The sequence below is a fragment of the Protopterus annectens genome, chromosome 17.part0 (assembly GCF_019279795.1).
Source record: "Protopterus annectens isolate FY-2018-M chromosome 17.part0, PAN1.0, whole genome shotgun sequence".
Taxonomy (NCBI): Eukaryota; Metazoa; Chordata; order Ceratodontiformes; family Protopteridae; genus Protopterus; species Protopterus annectens.
This window is the reverse complement of record NC_056751.1, coordinates 20806454-20828122: the sequence shown is the minus strand read 5'-3', so window position 1 is coordinate 20828122 and position 21669 is coordinate 20806454. Positions and strand designations below refer to the sequence as shown.

General features: G+C 40.4%; 1 protein-coding gene across 2 annotated transcripts in view; it reads right to left on the bottom strand.

Annotated features, from left to right (window-relative positions):
* MRPS18C (mitochondrial ribosomal protein S18C) overlaps positions 1 to 21669 on the bottom strand; it is a 455587-nt gene that overhangs the window by 271375 nt on the left and 162543 nt on the right. For both annotated transcript variants that reach the window (XM_044059296.1, XM_044059297.1), the window contains exon 3: positions 7685 to 7768. In XM_044059296.1, coding sequence (XP_043915231.1) covers positions 7685 to 7768 — 84 coding nt within the window. The remainder of the gene's footprint in view (positions 1 to 7684; positions 7769 to 21669) is intronic.

Here is a 21669-nt window from a genome sequence, read left to right as displayed (position 1 = left end):
CTGTAATTCAGACACTCTTCTTGCGGAAGTGATGGCTAGAAGGAAGGCTGTTTTCCAAGAAAGGAATTTCATCTCTGCATTTGCAGCTGGCTCAAAAGGAGGAAGAGTGAGCTTTTCCAATACAAAGTTAAGGTCCCAGGCTGGAGTAGGGGGCTCTCCTGGGTGGTCTTAAGGTTTTGGCCCCTCTGAGGAATTGCTTCAGCAGTGGATGAGAGAAGAGGGGTGGGTCTGTGTTGTAATGTGTTAAAATGGCTGAGGCATGAATTTTGATGGAAGAAAAGGAAAGGCCCTTGTGAAGCATCTCAGATAAGTACTGAAGAATATGGGGTAAATTGGGTACTGCTATGCCCATCCCCTAAATCTGGCTCTAGAAACATAATCTTTTCCATTTTTCAGCACAGAATTTTCCAGTACTAGGCCCTCCTTGCTTCCAGAATGACATCTATCACTTGCTTACTGATGGATGGTAATGGAGAGGTGAGGTAATTAGCCAGATTGCAAGGTTCAGGGTTTGAAGTTGTGGGTGCAGAATCTGGCCCTCCTGCTGGGACAGCAGAGCAGGGATCTGAGGCAGGTGCCATTGTGCCAGCAGCGACACACTGCGCAAGAGAGGGTACCAGTGTTGGCGTGGCCAGTCCGTCTTCACCGATAATTGTCCTGGAAGAATGTGGTCCTTGAAGGCTGTCAGAGAATTCTGTACAGCTAACATTTCTTTTTGATTGCTATGCAGGTGCATTTGACTTGGGTTCCATTTGTCCTGAATGCACTGCCCTGCCAAGTGAGCCCCCAATGCATAGTCTGATGCATCTGTTAGGGTTTGGGTGGCAGGGGGTAGAGTGAATGGCAGTCCCTTGTTTTGGTGGCAGGCCTCTGCCCACCAAAGAAACTATCTTTAGACAAGGTATGATAGGAATCATTGATTCTACATCCTGAGAATGTTGACACCATAAGCTTTTTAGACACCAATGTAGTTTCCTCATATGCAGTCTTGCATATGGAATTAGTAGAATGCAAGAGGCCATGAACCCCAGTGCTTGCAGTATTTTCCTTGCATATAGCTGGGTCTTTGTGGCCAGTAGACTGAAGTAGGCTGTCAAAGGAACTTGTTTCTCTGGTGTGAGGTAGGCCATCTGGGAAGTTGTATTCAAGCTTGCTCTCAGGAATATAATTTGTTGGCAAGGTACAAGACTTGATTTATTTTCGTTTATGGTGTTCCCCAGAAAAATTAGCAATTTCTTTACAAATGCCAGATGATTTAATATTATACCATGACCTCCCCAAAACGTGCACGCTGATTGGCCAGCGCGTGTCTGTTATCATCGAGTTATACTAATGGAAAAAGGTCCGTCGCCCGGACTTTTCATTAGTATAACTTACTTTTTTTAAACACATTGGCTATGTTAAAAGGGTTTACCGTAACATATAGCTATAGCTTGGAATGGTCCGCTGTTGCTTTCCGGCGCTTATTTTAGTTTTGCTGCCATTTAACATATGTTAAAACAGCGATACAAAAAGCAAAACAGTCTTAGAGAAAAGCCATCGTAATGCTTTTTAAATATGTCTTATGTTAGTTTAACATAGCGAGACAAAGTTTTTTTAATAAATAAGCAACGATGATGTCCGTTTATTAAATTGTCTCGCCTCCCGCTGGCAAACGCACCCTATATAGCTGCTACAAAAAAAAGCAGCCCGGAGATCTTTGCTTGGCTTTTAAGCAGCTTTTGCCGCTTAATAGCCGCGTGGCCCGCGAAGGGCGCGAATGCCAGACATCTACAGAATTATCGCTGATGGGCAACATTCCGCGAATATTTAAAGACAGAAAGGTTGCCAGCAATTTATTTAAGAAAATAAATAGTTAATTAAATAATGTCATGGTGGTATTGTATGGTACTTCCATTTCTTCTTTGGTAATGCTTACCTACTCCTGGCGCACTTATACCCTTAGGACCGCCAAACTACCAACATTAATTATTGCTATAGTATGTCCTGGCTTTATGCCTGAATTAGACAATCGTCCAGGTATGGGTATATTTGAATATTTCTTTGCCTGCAAAATACAATGACTGGAGCTAGGCACTTTGTGAATACCCTGGGCACAGTAGATAAGCCAAAGGGCAGTGCAGAGAACTGATAGTACATGTAGCCTGCCCTGAAGCGTAGGCATCTTCTGCAAGATTCCCATATTCGGATGTGCAGGGTAGGCTTCCTTTAAATCTAGTGTTGCCAACCAGACATTTTTGCCTAGCAAGGGAAGCAGCTGATGAAGAGTTAGCAACTTGAATTTTGGGATTACCAAAAATGTGTTCAGAATAGACAGGTCCAGGATAGGACGCCAGGAATTGTCTTTCCTGGGTACGAGGAAAAGTCTTGAGTAAAAACCTTGCCCCCATTCTTCTTGTGGGATAGGTTGAATAACCCTGATGCTTAAAAAAGAGAGAGAACCTGTTTTGAGCCTCTGCCTACTGATTTGGGGGTAGGTCTGGCCAACTGTTTGGGGTTGTAAGGAATGGAAGTGGAATCTGTATCCTTGGAAAGCTATATTTAGAACCCATTTGTTCTGGGTAATTCCCAATTTTTTGCATGCAGGGCGATCTTTCCCCCTAAAGGAACAGTCAGTTGGAGCAGGGCTTGGAAGGTTTAAAGTCAAGTCATTGAGACAATTTACCACAGGGGGAAGTCTTACTACTCCCTGCTTTGGAAGTGGAAGCCCCCCACTGCTTAGTCCTGTAAGCACCCTGGTGCTAGAGCCTGGGTGTTCTGCTGGTTCTGAGTTTGGACTGAGAAGGCCTGGAAGAGGCAGGAAAGGACCAATTCTTAGAGGGCCAATGCCTACTAAATCTGGGAGGATGAACCTGCAGGAAATCTTTAACAGTTTGCATAGATTTAGCTTTTTCCTCCATCTTTTTAAGTACTTCTTCTGCTTTGTTGTCAAACAGGTGGTCATGGTTTAAGGGAGCATCCAGTAATTTAGTTTTAATATGATCTGGCAAAGATTGCTCCTTAAGCCAAGCATGCCTTCCAAGTACAGACCCAGTGACAGCAGCCCTGCAAGATGCCTCTAATGAATCAAAACCACATTGCAAAGTATGTTTCACATGTGTTCAGCAGAATCCATTAAATCCTGTAATTCTTTATTTTCAGCACAGTCAGGAATCAACATAATTTTCTGTTTAAGCAATCCAGTAATATACTGCTGATACTTCAACATATGAAACTGGCAGTTTAAGGCCCTAATGGCTAACGTTGCAGAAGTGTATGCCTTCTTACCCCATCTATCCAGCGCCCTGGAATCTCTATCAGAGGGGGTAGGATTTTTAGCAGCAGTGGCCTTAATGCCCTCGAGTCCCTGTAAAATGGTCTCAGGATCCGCAGTAGGATTGTTAAAGAGGAACTTGCGAGAGTCAGGTACCCTGTAATACCTATCAAGTTTTCTGGGAGCAGGAGGTAAGGTGTCAGGGGCCAGGCTAGATTCCAAGAAGGCATCATCTACAATGTCCAGTACAGGAGGAATAGCTAAAGGCTTATGTTGAGGCAGGAGTAAGAATTCCCTCTTTTTGGAGTCAGAATAATCCTGGCTTTCCCAGCGGAAATGCTCCCTAAGAGTATGCAAGGTTTCACCAAAAGAGAAATCCTCTGGAGGGGAAGCAGAGGGGAATGGAGTCCTCTGCATCAGAATCTTCATAGGTAGATAAGGGCAAATCCTGGTAATCAGAAAAAACAAAAATTTCAGAATCCTGGTCAGAAGAATCAGAAGGAAAATCAGTTTCAGGTCTCAGAGGGAGAAGGGTGGCTTCCCCTGATTAGAGTAATAAGGCCCTCAGCCATTCTTATAATTTGATTTTTAGGCATAGGGGCCTGAACATGCGGTCTGGGCATCGGTTTTCTGGACATGGATCAAGTTTTAGGCCTTGAAGAAGATGGTGTCAGTTTAATATGCAAGTCAGTAGGCCTGAATACACCATCAGAAGCCGGTGCCTGCACAGCGGCTCCAGACCTATCCAAGGTAGAGACATCCGCAGGTTCAACAGTCAAAGAAGCATCTTGCGGCATACCGGACTCCGAATGGGTCTCAGTAGAGGCCTGCGAATCTGAAGTAGCGGGTATCAGGGGCTGTGAAAGCGCCTCACTGAGTACCGGCAAACTGTCGACTAGCTTAGGAGAAGCATCATCGGCAGCTTTGGACCTAAGCGGTCTGTCTTTATTTTTGCGTTTTTTCGGAATGTCGGTAGTCGGGTGGCTTACCGAAGCCATTTCTGGATAATTTAACCAAGTACCAAAATATTTAGATGCGAAAATGAACTGACGACGAATAGTACGAGGTTTGAATAAGGCACAAAACCGACAACGAGGTACATCGTGGTCTGGGCCTAGGCAAGGAATGCAGTACGAATGAAAATCTTTATGAGGTTTTTGCTTTCCACAAGAAATGCAATTGTTAACTTTTGCTGACATCGATTTACAGCAAGAAAAAGATTCCCCAATGGGGTACTTAGCTTAGTTGAAGACTTCGGATCTGAAACTCGAAAATGAAAATTTCAGGAGTCGGCCAACCGGCACTTGCGAACTGCTTCTGCTTCGGGCCCCTCACGGCAAGAAAGACTGATGTAATGGCGTCGGCTGCATGCTGTATACCCCTGACTACCTGACGTCATGGAAGATGAGACCGCAACCAATGCAGGATCCAAGACTTTGATAATCAGGTCGACTGAGGGCTACCTGCAAGCAGATAACCCAAATGTGATGACTGTAACAGTGAAACACGAAGAACATCTACTCTATTTCTTCAAGTTGGTTGCAGCATAACCCTAAGAACAATAAAACAGTCAAGGCTCAATTGTTTAAGAAGCGTAATATCCAGAAATCTAGTTATGACAGATCGAGCGGATTACTTTATCCATTGAAGGAAGGCGAGACGGTACGAATCCAGATGACAAAAGGTTTTGATCTATTAGAACAGATTACAAGCATTTGTGCTAAGACGAGATCCTACTTGGTAGATTCCAAAGGTGTGGCGTATAAGAGGAATTGAAGACATGTTCTTCATGTACCAGAATCATCATCATTGCAGTCACAACATTGTATCTGTGATGCAAACTCTACATCAAAGAATGAGTCCGACACAGTTTCCAGATCAGAATATGTTCAAAAGTCTGATTCTGTTCCAGAAAGTGATTTGAACATTACACAGGTCAACCATTTTGTAGAAACTGTCCCAGTTGCTAAATCTAATTCCCTGTTTTATGTCACACGATATGGATGAGTTTCTAAGCCTAGTGTGAAATACACAGCAATGTGGACGTTATTGTATATATGTGCATTTAGTATTGAATAATGCATGTCTATAGATTACCTGTGATTTCTGCAAGCCAAATAATCCCATGACAAATTGCATGATCTATTTCTCAAAGAGGGAGGATGTAGATCAGAGTGTAAAGTGTGTGCTATATCTTTAAGAAGCGTTCGAGGCTATATGTGCACGTATAAATTCCAGACATGTGCAATCCCTAGTGCCATTTTGTAGAAGCAGCCAGACAGTGAGCATGCATGATCGCTGTTAGTCTGTATACAAGTTACTCAGGTTATAGTCAGTAAGCCTCTATAGTGATGTGTTTGTATAAATAAAGCTGCTTGAACAGAAACCATGAAGACTCGTTTATTTCTGCCCTAACACGAAAGCAACAACATGGAAGCCTGCTCTGGAGGGGGCGGGTAGTCTAAGACACACACATGTTCCTCCAGCATGTCCTATTTATAATGCAGACAAGGTTTTAAGTTCTATTATCGGCTATTTCTGACACTATTTGTTTTGCATATGTGCAACACGGTCATTAGAACAGATCAGATGATGCTTTGCAGGCCAAGTACAGACTGCATCACAGCAGTCTGTAGGAGACTGAGTACAGACGATAGGGCTTTGAGGCAGTCTGTGCAGGACAGGTTGTTTTACTCACGGTATTCTTTTTGAGAGGAACCTCTGTGGACACTAGTTGCTGCAAATGCTGGTCAGATGCATACTAAAGGATGTGTTGCATTCCCTGACTGGTCAGATGGGGACTGAGTACAGCAGAAAGATGACATACTTGGACCTACATGTCACACACTTGCTAATAAGATGTGTAACAGAATGATTTTCTCACCATGGTCGACACAAGATTGGCAAAGGCCAGGTTAGTGTCTGCATCTGTAGCCAAATCCCTGACCACTGATCTACTCTTAGGGGTGTATTATCAATTTCCAGGGGTGGCCATCTTTTCAAAATATACAGTTATGTTTTACTTTGCATTATGTTTTACACCATGGCTCTGGCACCACTGATTTCTCTGGTGTACAGTATAAGTTGAGAAGGAATGAAAGTGCAGGATACTGGAGGAAGCAGATGCCATTAACTAGCTATGGAACTAAATCAGAGGTACAGATTCTTTGGCTGGCAACATTTAAGCTTTTCTACACACTGGCCAGGGAAGCAAGTATTTTACAATGACTTGAAGCCTTTGCTGTTGCAGATGTAAGGAGCTGGTCCTGGGAGACCAGCTTCATACATTTTGCGAGTGTCTCAAACTAGACTCAATGAAGAATTGCAGAAAATAGCGAGAATCTGGAATGACTCAGTGCAATTAACTGCAGCTCTTTTGATTCCCTTCCTTGAGCTGGAACTAGTATACCCTATTCAGGTGACTGATGCATATGGTAATGCTACGGGCTAAAAAGGCCATTACTAAGAAATAGGAGAGAAGCACTAGACATTAGGGTTGTGACAGACCTTATGAGTTATAAAAGTCAAAATTGAAGGCATTTTCCAGCAGGTCCAGATACAAATTGATCTCCAGATAGACCCCTATGATGCAAACTTACACTGGGCCAAAATATGGCTTTAGTATTAATGCAAATCCTTTAATTTTTCATAGGTTAATACTTTTTGTCTAATGCATGAGCTATTGTGTAATAACTTCAAATGACCTCTTATTACCCTGTCATAACCTAGACTGTAGTCATGATTAGCTCCTGTTGCCCTTGGGATCCAAACACATTTTGTGGTATGCTATAATGCAGCACAATATCACTACTGACAAACAATTCCAGCACAGGTTTACTGTAACTAGTTAGATGAAACTGGGTCAGTGTGCTAGTTTCCTGTTCTCCCCAGTGTTCCATGGTTTGTCACAGATGCGTATGTGCATTACACTCAACTTTTTTCAGTTAATTTTGTATACTGTTCAATTCTAATAAAATGTTTAAATATTGAAGTAGATATGTCCTTACAAATGGAAAAGAAATAGTTGCTGTTGGTAAAAAAGTATTGCACACAACTGGAAATAATGCTTCTCCAGCAAAAGAAATTTTTCAGACTGATGGAAAAGATGCAAATGGCCACAGAAGATAAAAAGCTTAGATGAGGAGCATTTGAAAAATAGAAGCTATAGAATTTGAATATGTACTTAGCAGACATAGTAGTTACACATTAAGTGATCTAACTAGCATGGTTAACTGAATTACTGCAATGGTGGTGTGATTCATGTGTCTGAAATCATGCACTGTGATGGTTGGTTTTCTTTTTAACTTTTAATTTAAAAAACATGCATCTTTCTTATCATGAATCTCCCCTTCCCTAGAGAAAGTGTAACAGAAGACATATCAGTTCTGCAGAGGTTTCTCTTTACTTGCTTTTATTAATAATGCTGCTTACCTGTATATTCTTATAGTCAATGTGTGTATCACACAGGATACACCTCACAGGGGGTTCTTTGTAGGGATTTTCTGTCAGATCAGGCTAGGGGGAAAAAAACAGAAATGTAATAAAACATTCACAATGCATTCAAAAAATTTCCAGTACCATCCCTGTTAAGTTTCCTATGAAAAATTATCATTAATAGCCTCTGCCCTAAGCCGTTTTTAACATACTTGTAGGGACAGACACCACAAGGATATCAAGCTTTACAATGGAATCATGCACATACTGCCTCCAAAACATCCCTGCAGTTTAGCCATCTACTGGCTAAACAGTGGAAGTAAATTTCAATTACCCTTGCAAAAGGTCAGCTTAGCAAAGCTACACTACTCAGATAAACTTGCCACCATTATGATTGTAAGTTAAAAAATTCTAATACATCAGTTCTTCAGACCATTAACTGATCTTTTTATATTTGCTTCCAAAAGATACTCTCAGCGAGCAGATGGACTCCCAATGTGAAATCAGCACACTTAAAGCCTAAATATCTGTGGCAAAACATATATGCACAACATCGAAAATACACAATCATTTTTGTGTAAGAATTAGACAGAAGCAGTGCTAGACAACAGACTTGTACAATGTTAAAAAAATAGTAGTTATAACTTTGCTTGGCCTGCTAATCATGTTCGAATGGTCCACTTAGTCGGATTCATGCCTCACCTGCAGTGATAAACCACCAAGATATGGGTAGACTAGCATTAATCAATGGTCCTGTGATTACTGCTACTGTAACAAAATGAAGTAAATTTCATCATCTCCCCAACACTGCGCAACTGTGGTTCCCATTGCTGCCCTACTAAACTGAGAATGTTCTACCTGAAGGAGCAGACCTGCCAATCAGAAGGCTATCTGGCAGCCTGAATCACCTACAGAATGAAGAGTCTACATTGTGAACTGGCTAGGCTCTGTTGGGTTTCCTATATCATCACGACCTTACAGCCTGAAATCTTACCTTTCTAGATGAAGGATAAAGAATCATTCCTAGAGTACAGCTTCAATGAAACAACTAAAAATGACAAAGCATTCCATTTATCCACTATCCTAAGAGAAAATGGCCCGTTTTGTTACTTCTGATTTTGTTCACTCATGCCCACATTCACCCCTTTTTGCAGCTTCAAAGATTCTCCTTGCCCAGCCTCTCTACTATTTTGACAGATACTGAGAACATCTCTTAGCAGATACACTGTCAGCTGATCTGCTACATGTCCCTCCTTGAGGCGTCCTCCTCTAGTTAATTCTCCACCAACTGGAATTGAGCACATCTTTTTCAGGAAAACTGAGCATTAAAGGGCACTCTCATCTGATAGTTGTGCAGCATGATGAAAGGTGTCAGCTACGAACATACTTCTCTCTGGAGGCTGACATCTTGGACCCTTTCCAGTGGCAAGCACTCTCCAAAGTAAATAAATTAAGCTGATTTGGTACATTATACAAGTGATAAACAGTATACGCTTGCTTAACCAGGAACTCCAAAAGCAGCTTCTGGGCAAAGAACCACTGAATCAAAGGGAGATTGGGAAGTCAGCCTTCAGCCATCAAGGAGGGACCTCATAAAGACCAGCTGTCAGCATCTGTTACATGTAAAGTCAAGACTCTCCTTGGTAGCCCTACTTTGAGCTGAATTCCAAAATACACAACATGCCAAAAGCAGCAAGAGGCTAACTCCATGGCAAAGCTCAGATGGTAGAGTCCTAGAGAAATATCCATAAAGTGTCCCAATTCCCTGAGACACAGCTGAGGCAAAAATGCTCAATTAAAGTGGGTACTGAGGACTAAGTAGCTGCAACAAAAAAGTCTGCAGTAAGGACATTCAGAAGCAAGCAGTCCAGGCAGGCACTTCACTTTGTTTTTTTTTAAATTGCCAACTTTTTCAATCAGCACTTGCCAACCATCAATTTCCCAATTTCTCCAATGATTAGTCTGATGAAGGGACTGCCACCCAGATACAAATCACTTGATTTTTTCCTGCTTAATCTAGCTCCCCACTCTCATCATGACAGCTTCAGCTCACTGACATGTGCACACGTCTGAGCAGACAACTAAGCTTGGCTACAGAGCATAAACATGCTGCTTGATTGGTTATCCATGTCTTGGCAATTTGGTTCTCCTCTCTGCCTTGCAATAACACCTGTCCTCTGGTAGGAGTCAAATATGCAACAGTTAAGGCTGCCCCACTCCCCCAAGATGCATAAGCGGTGTTGGCTGCTCATTCTCATCTAACCCTACCAACTTCTCTAGTACTGTGTGTTACATACGGGTCAAAAGTTAATATTTTATCTACTGATATAATGCAAATCTTACTTTTACATACATTTATGTGTATTTTAAATTTTGCAATTCAAAACACTGGCTAACCTGCTAATAACAAGAATCTTTAAGTAACTGAAAGCATTGTACAAACACTTCCTTCTGATACTCCAAGGACTAATGAAATACAGCTCAAGCTGGTACGACAGCATGCATAAAAATACAGATGAAACAGAAAAAGAGTGGATACCTGACTATTCCATCTCACTGGCAACAGAAAGAGCACATTACAAGACACCCTTTTTGTTTGAAATTATGATCTAAACTAAAACACCCAAAATTCGATTCTTAAAGCAGGCAGAGTTTAGCGTGTATTACTCGGGCATTACTTTCTGGTTTTAGTTGACATTTCATTTTGTCTCCTACAACAGCTATGTAGTTAGGATATAGAATAATGAACTATGTTATGGAAATAATTTGATATTTTCAGATGAAATGCAAGTTTCAGTGAACATTTTTCACCTGGGCTGCTAGAGCAATTCCAGGTCATTTCAGTTACAGTCTAACATTTATTCCTTTGAGAATGGAGGCTCTGGTGATGTACATTTACTGAAACCTTTACCAAATCAGCAGTTGCATACTTAACATAACATAACTTGCCAATTGTGTTATCCTATTTCATTATTCCTTATGACTAGGTCTTGGATCAGATCTGGCACTACACAGACAGATTCAAGGCTCAAACTCCTCCCTTTCCCATAATGCCCTTCTGCATTCTAACCCTCAGATCGAGTTTGCTGCAGGAACCCCAGAGAATATATACCTGAAACTTTAAACAAGGGAAACTTAGTCCAGGAGCCCAAGACTTCAGCATCAGCAGATCCTCGGCAGAGCACAGATGGGGGAAGGTGGGCAGAAGTGAGGAACAATGAAATAGTATAACAGATGCCAAGTTATGGTAGGTACATAACTGCTGATCTGATGTTATCCATTTCATTATTCCTCACGACTGGGTCAGAATCGCCAGCTACCCTAGAATCCCGGATGGCCCTGTGGAAGGATGTGCCTGAGCACCATGGAACCAAAGGATGCAATGTTTCTGGATACAATATCAAACTTGCGATGAGAAATGAAGGTGTGAAGAGTGCACCAAGTGGCTGCAGCACAAAGGTCATCTACAGACACCCTCACAGAGAAGGCTGATGAGGTAGCAACCAACCTGAGAGAGTGAGCCCTAGGCAGGTGAGGTAACTCCAAGTTCCTGAGAGAATAAATGGTAGAAATACAGTTTGAAATCCATTTGGAAATTGTTACCTTAAACATTGCCTGACTGACCTTCTCTCTGAACAGATGCAATCAATTTATTTATTTATTTATTTCCAGTTTGACAACTGGGGAGGTCCACTGGGCCCAAGGGGCCCGTTTTCAGTGGAGGCCCGGGGAGAAAAGCTCCATGTTACATACAATTAAAAGTAGCATAGAATTTTACACTATACAATTATGCATGAAGTTATACATTTTGGAAAACAAATGTAAAATTATATATTGAGATCTAACAATTGAAAAGGAGCAAAGGAGAGGATTAACAAGAATAACTTGAGCACGGTTCAAAACATATGTACAAAGTTAGATGACTAGAGCACAGTTCATAACATACATTTATAGATGGAGAGGGATTTGCTTGCAGTTCATAGTATGCATACATTGTAGATTTAGAAAGGTAATTACAGTGCAGGGATGAGACAAAAGTGGCAGGATAGTCAGGAAGAAGTATTTTAGTATGAAAGCTTGAGCACCGTTCATAACATATGTACATGGTTAGACAACCTGAGCACAGTTCAGACATATATACATAGACAGAGAGCCATTTGCATGTAGTTCATAGCACTTGTACATTATTGACTAGAAAGCTATTTACAGTGTTAGTTAGCATGTGAGCATATAAGATTTAGGTGAGAGCAGAGAGGGGAAGTTGAGAGAAAGAGGGGAAGGTTGTTTGGAGAAAGGTTCTAGAGGAAATCAAAGAGAATTGGCTGGGCAGTGGAGAAGGAGGCTGCTGTTTAGTGGTACAGAGGTGGGAACACTTTTAGGCTAGTTAGTATAATCCCTAGTACTGGGCTTATATGTAGATAAAAGAGAAGGATAGGGAGACAGAGTGGGGATAGAAAGCTGTGTACAATATTTACATAATAAGTCAAATCATAATCAATCAATCAATCAGATTTCTGAAAGGTATAGTACTGGGCAAGTAAAATCTTAACTGTCTATGTACATCCAGAGTGTGGAGGAGATATTCACCTTTGTTGAAATGATTTGGAAAAAATATAGGTAACTGAATAGACTGGTTGATATTTTCAGTGGCTACCTTGGGCATGAAGGAAAGATTAGTTCTCAAGGCTACCCTGTCTTCGTGAGAAATGATATAATGGCTTGGACGACAGCCTGTAATTCCAAGACCCTCTTAGCCGAACTTATGACCACAAGAAAGGCAGTCTTCCAGGACAGGAACTTAATATCACAGGAATGAGCCAGCTTGAATGGGCTTTGAGTGAGAGACTGCATCATAGTCAAATTCTAAAGTGGAGAAGAATCTTTGACAGGGTACCTGAGGAGAAAAACACCTTTCATGAAGGTCTTGCATAGTCTTGAGGAAAATGTAGGCTCCCTATTAACATGAAAATTGGAAACGGCCACCAACTGCACCTTTATGGTAGAGAAACTGGCACCTTCTTGATAAAGGGATGACAAAAACAGAAAAATATCCGAAACTGGAGCAGAGAAGGGGTCAAAATTTCTTTCAGCAGCCCAAAAGGAAAAGTGTTTCCACTTACTATTGAAGATTGAGTCAACTGTTTCCTAGAGGCCAGAATAATTTTCTTAACAGAGGAAGCCAGCCTGGACTCTTAGTATCACGGGAAGTGGAGAAACCATGTGGTTAGATGACGTGATCGAAGGTTCAGTGTTTGCAGTTCCGAGGGATGAGAGATGATATCCAGTGTGGGATTTAGTATCCATGAAGGACACTTCAAGTAAGATTGTAGGAAGGGAAACCACACCTGATGAGGCTAGAAAGGGGCAATGAAGACCATGGGACACTTCAGTCTGTGGGCTTTCAGCAGTACCTTCAGGATCAACAGGATTGGTGAATATGTATAAAGGAGACTCTGAATGTCAATCGTGGACTAGAGCGTCCCTCATAGACTGCCCCCATCAGGAGGGTCAGGGCAAAGTACCTGCTGCATTTGTTGTTCAATGGTGATGCAAAGAGGTCACAGCAAGGTTGGCCCCATTGGCCAAATATCTGTGGCCAGACTCGAGATGGACCTGCTGAGTCTGCCCACATTTTGGGACTATCCAGGTATGTGTGTGTTGCAAAAAACGACTGAAAACAGAAGAAATCGCCCATTCCCACACTCTCATGGCCTCTCTGCACAGTGGATAAGAACACGACCCCCCCCCCCCACTTGTTGATATACCAGACAACTGACATGTTGTCTATATAAATTTCAGTAGCCCTCAGAGGCCGGCAATCCTAAAAGGCTTGCAATGTCAAGAGGACTACTCTCATCTCTAGAAAGTTTATGTGCAACGTGGTCACTGTAGGGGGCCCATGTGCCTTGGACCATTCTGACCTGAAAATGCCCCCAACCACCCTAGCAGGGAAGCATCCATGGTCACTGTGGGTGTGGGAAGGGGAAGAGAAAAGGGTCTGCCTCAGAAGAAATCCTCTAAAAGAAAACACCACTGAAGATGTTGCCTGCAAATGGGTATCAGTCGTATCAGCATAGACATGGGATGATACAAAATGGACATTCAAAAATAGCTAGCACCACAAGGGACACCAACTTCAAATAATTTATTAATTTATGCATCAGACCGGTTTTGGCATACAGCCTTCATCAGTGTTGAACCATACTAACAAATGGTATCTTTATATACAAAAAAGACACAATTTCCTGTGATCTCATTTCCCTTAACAATATAGCTACATTTTATCACGGAGACCCAGTGCAAATAATCCTCTTAGTTTTACAATCCATTTTCTTTCCTTATAATTCAAAATGGAATGCCACCCTGTCTTAAAGGATCTGTCCCCCACAATTTTATCAATCACAACAAAAGAAAATCTAGCAGCAGGACGAGACTGGTCATGTCTATACAGGGCATTAGTTATCCGTTTATTGCGAATGTCACTAAAATGCTCAGACATCAGTGCCGTAAAGGCCTGAAAGTTTGCCCAACATAGAAGGCAGAACATATACAACTAGCCAAATATACAACCCAGTCTGACCCACAATTTGCGTAGATGCGAATGTCAAAAATACCAGTGTTTTTGCTGGTGAACTGCTTAGTTTTATACATATATTTACAAAATGTGCAATGTCCACAGGCATAAGATCCTACAAATCTATCCCCTGTAAGAGTTGCCTGATGGCCAATCTGATCCTCCTTGTATACCTTTTTATGAGAAAAATATGAAACTAATGTTCTCCCCCTACTATAAGCAAATTGGCATCTTTCTGACAAAAATTGACCTAGCTCCTCATTTACCATAAGAATATTCCAGTGTTTCTGGATCACTTCCCTCATTAAATTTGTATTCATACCATAGGCAGTTATCAATCTGATTGCATCAGACACCCCCTGGTTTGGTTTCCTTTTGTACTGTAATAATTCTTATTTAGTCTTAGTAGATGCCCATTCACTTGCACTGTGCACGTCCCTCTGTTTGTATCCCCTGTCCAGAAATCTACATGTGAGGTCCTGTTTAAATGTGTTATAGTCTTCCTCAGAAGAACAAATTCTTCTTATCCTCAAAAATTGCGATTTCAGAATATTTCTGACTGTGTGGTTGGGGCACAAACTGGATGCATATAGTAAATTATTATACTGAGGATTATTTCCTGAATATCAGGGTATGCAAAGTATGATCCTCTTGACGCAAAACTTAACATCTAGATAATTAATTTCCTCCCTACTATAAGTGAAGGTAAATTCTATCCCCCACTTGCTCTCATTGAGATGTTGTACATATTCTAATAAATAATCAAGCTCCCCCCTCCACACGAGCCAGATATCATCAAGGTATCTCTGCCATATATCAATTTCTGGTAGGTAGATGTGATGGGAATCACTATAAACCATCTGTTCCTCTATATACCCCATAAATAAAATCGGCATAAATGGGGCAAAAGAAGCCCCCACTGCCGTACCTTGGGTTTGCCAATAACAATCTCCCCTAAAATAGAGGACATTCTTAGTCAAGATGTGCTCAGCCAAGCAAATGACTAGAGTTTTAAAACCTGGAAGATAGAGATTGGCCTTATTCAACCAATATTCAAGGGCTTGTAAAAAAAAGCCCAATGTGGTATGCTGGTATATAAAGATTTGATGTCCGGAGTGCACACATCAACTAATTTGGTTCAAGTTGTGATTCAGATACTATCTTCAAAAATTCAGTTGTATCCTTAATTCTTGCATGAATATATGGTAACAAGGGCTGTAAATATTGGGTCAAAAAACTTGATAGCGGCTCTGTAACAGACCCAATTCCAGACACAATAGGTCTTCCAGGGGGTTGGTTCAAACTTTTATGTATTTTGGGCAAAAGATATAAATATTGCTTGCCAGGTTCTTTAACCATGAGATGTTGTTTGACATTTTCACTGATTAAACCTTCCTCAACTGCTTGTGACAAAAATACATCAATATCTTTCTTAAAACCGGTGGTGGGGTCAATCGGCATAAGCATATAATGCAGAGGGGTAGTAAGCTGCTTATTTTCCCTCAGCCCAGTAATAACTGGAATCCATAACAATGACGGCTCTACCCTTATCTGCAGGTAGGATCATATCAGTGTTATCATGAAACTCTCCAAGAGCCTTCTGTTCATCTCTAGATAAATTGTGTCCCAACACCAGAGAAGAATATGACTTGAAATGTAAGTCCTTAAGAACCGCCTGTTGAAAGATAGCCACATGTTTGTTCATGGGGGGATTAAAACTAGATTTATGAAAATGAAATTCCGTAGGTCTCTGAGAATTATCATGTGAACCAAAAAATAACCTAAGATCAAGTATTCTACAATACGATATAACATCAGAAACAAGAACATTTTCATCCACAAAAAAAAAAATGGGTATATAATTCAAACTTTATTGAGCAATTGTTTCTGGTCAGAGGATAAAATATATCCAGATATGTTGTGCATTGTCACATCCTTTATTTATTTCACCATTAATTGCAGTAAGCTCTCTATTGTATTTCCCCCTATGTTTCCACCCACCCCTGTGTGTTCTACCTCTAAAGGGTGGTCCTGACTTCGTAACTTTTTAGGATCGGGGGAATCCATAACATGTGCATCAGTTGCCGAGGATTCCTCCCCCAAAGTACTATGTCCCTGGTTTGATTTCTTAAGAATAGACCAAGGTCTCTTTTTTCAAGGGGTATCCCATACTTATGACCCTCAGAAAACGTGACACTTCTCTGGGACTCAAAAAGGCTACCCCCTCATAATCTTCTATGTCCCTAGTGTATTTGTGCAACTTTTTCTCCTTTATTTTATTTTCAAAAAACAAAAGTTCTCTGGAAAGCTTGCTCAGGCTGCTGACATAATGTGGCTGCTATTCAAAAACTTTAACCTCCTCACATATCCGTTTAACATCATGGATATTCTCTTCAATAATATGTTCATAATAAGATGTCAAAATGCTGACAAAAGACATTGAAGCTTTTTGTTATGCTATACCCCATCCCTGAATTAGAGTTTCATCTAGTTTGTTAACCAAAGGTTGGACTTTAACTCTAAGACCTCTGGGCGTAACATTTTTGCTCTGATAAGCCTTAAACAACTTCAAATGCCATATGTTAGTACACAATATTCTCATTTTTTTTGCCCAGTTCGTTGAATAACAAGTTGCAGCCATCAACTGGATCAACACGGCCCTCCTCAACCATGCCATCAGTAGATGATTTCAATCCAAATACCTGGATATCATTATGATCGGCACAAAGGCCTTGAACATTATTTAGATCCATGACGATAAGCTGCCCACTTGACATTTCTCAAAAAACAGAAAATCCACTCCCAAAACTGATGTGGGTATGCCAAACTTCAGGCAAGCCACACAGGTCAGCCTCCCACAGCAAAATCCAGAGAACTGACCATAATATAAAGTCCAAAAAAATTGCCAAAACCAGAGGGACCCAATATTGGGCAAGACCAAGAGTCCCAGAGTGAATCAATGGCTCTGCAAACAGTTCACCCAAATTCCCAATATCGTATAATATGTATTGCAATGTTGCAAACAAGAATCTATACATCTATAATTGTATCCCACTATAGTGAATAAAGACTATTCAAACCCAAAATAGGTGCAAACGATCAAATAAATCCCAGTCTTAACTAATTATGGATCACATTACTTCAAATCCAAATAATATTTCATAAATTCTGGGGGCCCAAAACTGATCAAGGTTTACCCAAAATATTGTACTAAACACAAGACTCCCAAATGCTGGCTTCCTAAAATATTTGAGATTCTAACATGTAATGATCCTGCCCAAAAGGAAAAAAAAATGGATTGTAAAACTAGGAGGATTATTTGTACCGGGTCTCAATGATAAAATGTAGCTATATTATTGTCAAGGGGAAATGAGATCACATGAAGTTGTGTCTTTTTTGTATACAAAGATACCATTTGTTAGTATGGTTCATCACTGATGAAGGCTATATGCCGAAACCGGTGTGATACATAAATTATTAATAAATTATTTGAAGTTGGTGTCCCTTGTGATGCTGGCTTTTTTTGAATGTTCATAGTGTTATATTGGCTGTTTGCACATACTGTACTTGCTAGCTCTCTTTGGGTGCGACTTCATACGTTTTGTTGGCTGTTGGCATTGGGACACACTGCTTCAGTACCAGTTGCTAAGCTTGGATTTGTTTCGTACTACTTTCTGGTTGATTTCTATTTTTTATTGTGGAAGTTTGCTTTTATCTGGTTTATTATTTTACTGCGCATTAGGAGTTCCAGGTGCAGTTTCCTTGTCTTTTGGATCATTCGGTCGACTCAGAGTGGTGGAATAAGTGTTCTTTTTGGTTGGGAACAAGAAGCAAAGCTGTGTGATTTGGCGATTGTTTGGATTTTGACATCTGGAACCTACTTACAGTCTGATGGAGTTCTGGGGGACATATTGGGACTTTTGAAGAAGAGCGTTACCATTTGGTATGGAATTAACAACAACCTGCTTTTTTCACTTTCAAAAACAGACTTGGATGTGTGAAGAGGTTAGCGTTTTGTTTGGTTAATACGGAGCCCACAAACAGTGTGATTTCAGTCTTGTGGGATGATTCATGCCTTTTGAGGGGGATTTATAATTCTTTGACATGGAATCAACGACAACTGTATTGTACCCTTGTCCAAGGAATGTTTTTGGGTAAATTTTGATCATTTGGGCCTGGTACTTCATCTGTTAAAGTGATGAACAGTTCCCTCTATTTTTCGACTGAAAGAACAGTGCTTTTTTGAGACTTGGGGACTATTTTGTGGGCTATATGAAATGGATTTGTAGCCTACATTGTTTACACTCGAGGCGACAACTTTTCTGGTGTATTTACTTGGGGGGATGAGTGCAATGTAATCGCAATTGTTTGATATTAGCAGCCATTCTTGTTAGTATCCCACATATGGCTCAACGCTACAGCCTCTTTTGTATGCTTTGCCTTACTTGGGGAATGTTTGTCTTTTAGCCCGTTATTTTGTTTGTTGAAGTGACAAATGTTTTTTGACTCTTCGACAGTGTATTTATGTTCTGAACCTGGGACCTTTTTGTGACTAAATGTTGTACATTGTGGAATGGATCAACATTTTACATTTTATACATCTTAGATGATGTCAGGATAATATTAGCCCTGAATGTATGAGTGTATTATTAATGGAAGTTATTAATATTGTCATTCTTCGATAGAGAAAGCATTTCTTTGCTAGTACTGCACATAGGGTTTAACACATAGCCCTTTGCATTTTTTTGCTTTCTTATGGGCTGAATAGTTTGTGTTACCACTATTTATTTGATTATTCTGCTACTAGGGGTTTCTGACTATACAAAAGTTTTTTATTATATTTCATCTATTTCTATGTATGAAAATACTTTGTATATGTATCAATCACACAATGGGGGTGGTATGATATCATCATTTTGCATTTTGGCATGTCAAATTTACCACTGGACAACTGATAATGTGTTTTTTTGTAAACAGGAATGTTACTGAAAAAGGATACTAGTTGTTTTTGAGTCCACTCTTTCATATGGTGAATGTTTATGCCCTTTTGGGCAGGATCATTACATATTAGAATCTCAAATATTTTAGGAAGCCAACATTTGGGAGTCTTATGTTTAGTACAATATTTTGGGTAAACCTTGACCAGTTTTGGGCCCCCAAAACTTATGGACTATTTGGATTTGAAGTAATGCGATCCATAATTAGTTAAGACTCGGATTTATTTGATCAGTTGCACCTACTTTGGTTTTGAATAGTCCTTATTCATCATAGTGAGATACAATTATAGATGTATAAATTCTTGCTTATAACATTCCAGTACATATTACACAATATTGGTATTGGGAATTTGGGTGAACTGTTTGCAGAGCCATTGATTCACTCTGGGACTCTTGGTCTTGCCCAATATTGGGTCCCTCTGGATTTGACAATTTTTTTGGACTTTATATTAGGGTCAGTTCTCTGGAGTTGGCTGTGGGAGGCTGATCTGTGTGGCTTGCCTGAAGTTTGCCATACCCACATCAGTTTTGGGAGTGGATTTTCTAGTTTTTGAGAAATATCAAGTGAGCAGCTTATTGTCATGGATCTAAATAATATTCTTCAGGGTCTTTGTGCCAATCGTAATGATATCCAGGTATATGGATTGAAAGCATCTACTGATGGCATGGTTGAGGAGGGCCATCCAGTTGACGGCTGCAACTTGTTATTCAACAAACTGGGCAAAAATATGAGAATATTGCGTACTAACATATGGCATTTGAAGTTGTTTAAGGCTTATCAGAGCAAAAATGTTATTCCCAGAGGTCTTAGAGTTAAAGTCCAACTTTGGTTGGCAAATTAAATGACACTAATTCAGGAATTGGGTATGGCACAACAAAAAGCTTCAATGTCTTCTGCCAATGTTTTGAAATCTTATTATGAACGTACTAATAAAGACAACATCCATGATGTTAAACGGATATGTGAGGAGGTTAAAGTTTTCGAAGGGCAGCCACAATATGTCAGCAGCCTGAGCAAGCTTTCCAGAGAACATTTGTTTTTTGAAAATTAAATAAAGGAGATAAACTTGCACAAATACACTAGGGACATAGAAGATTATGAGAGGGGCAGGCCTTTTGAGTCCCAGAGAAGTGTCATGTTTTCTGAGGGACGGTCATAAGTATGGGCTTACCCCTCGAAAAAAGAGACCTTGGTCTATTCTTAAGAAATCAAACCAGGGATATAGTACTTCGGGGGAAGAATCCTCGGCAACTGGTACTGAAAATACACGTTATGGATTCCCCAGATCCTAAAAAGTTATGAAGTCAGGACCACCCTTTAGAGGTGGGAAACATAGGGGGAAATACAAGAGAGCTTACTGCAATCAATGGTGAAATAAAGGATGTGACAATGTGCACAACATATCTGGATATATTTTATCCTCTGACCAGAAATGATTGCTCAATAAAGGTTTGAATTATATACCCAGTTTTTTTGTGGATGAAAACGTTCTTGTTCCTGATGTTATATCTTATTGTAGAAGACTTGATCTTAGGTTATTGTTCGGTTCACAGGATAATTCTAAGAGACTTACAGAATTTAATTTTCATAAATCTAGTTTTAATCCCCCCATGAACAAACATGTGGCAATTTTTCAACAGGCGGTTCTTAAGGACTTGCATTTCAAGTTATGTTCTTCTTGGGTGCTGGGACACAATTTATCTCGAGATGAACAGAAGGCTCTTAGAGAGCTTCAGGATAACACTGATATCACAATCCTACCTGCGGATAAGGGTGGGACCGTCGTTGTTATGGATTCCAGTTATTACTGGGCTGAGGGAAATAGGCAGCTTACTACCCCTCAGCATTATATGCGTATGCCTATTGACCCCACCCCCAATTTTAAGAAAGATATTGATGTATTTTTGTCACAAGCCGTTGAGGAAGGTATAATCAGTGAAAATGTCAAACATCTCACGGTTAAAGAACCTGGCAAGCAATATTTATATCTTTTGACCAAAATACATAAAAGTTTGAACCAACTCCCTGTAAGACCTATTGTGTCTGGAAGTGGATCTCTTAGAGACGCTATCAAGTTTTTTGACCCAATATTTACAGCCCTTGTTACCATATATTCGTGCAAGAATTAAGGATACGACTGAATTTTTGCAGATAGTGTCTGAATCACAACTTGAACCAAACTGGTTGATGTGCACTCTGGACATCAAATCTTTATATACCAGCATACCACATTGGGCTGATTTACAAGCCCTGGAATATTGGTTGAATAAGGCCAATCTCTATCTTCCAGGTTTTAACACTCTGCTTGTTTGCTTGACTGAGCACGTCTTGACTAAGAATGTCCTCTATTTTAGGGGAGATTGTTATTGGCAAACCCATGGTACGGCAATGGGGGCTTCTTTTGCCCCCA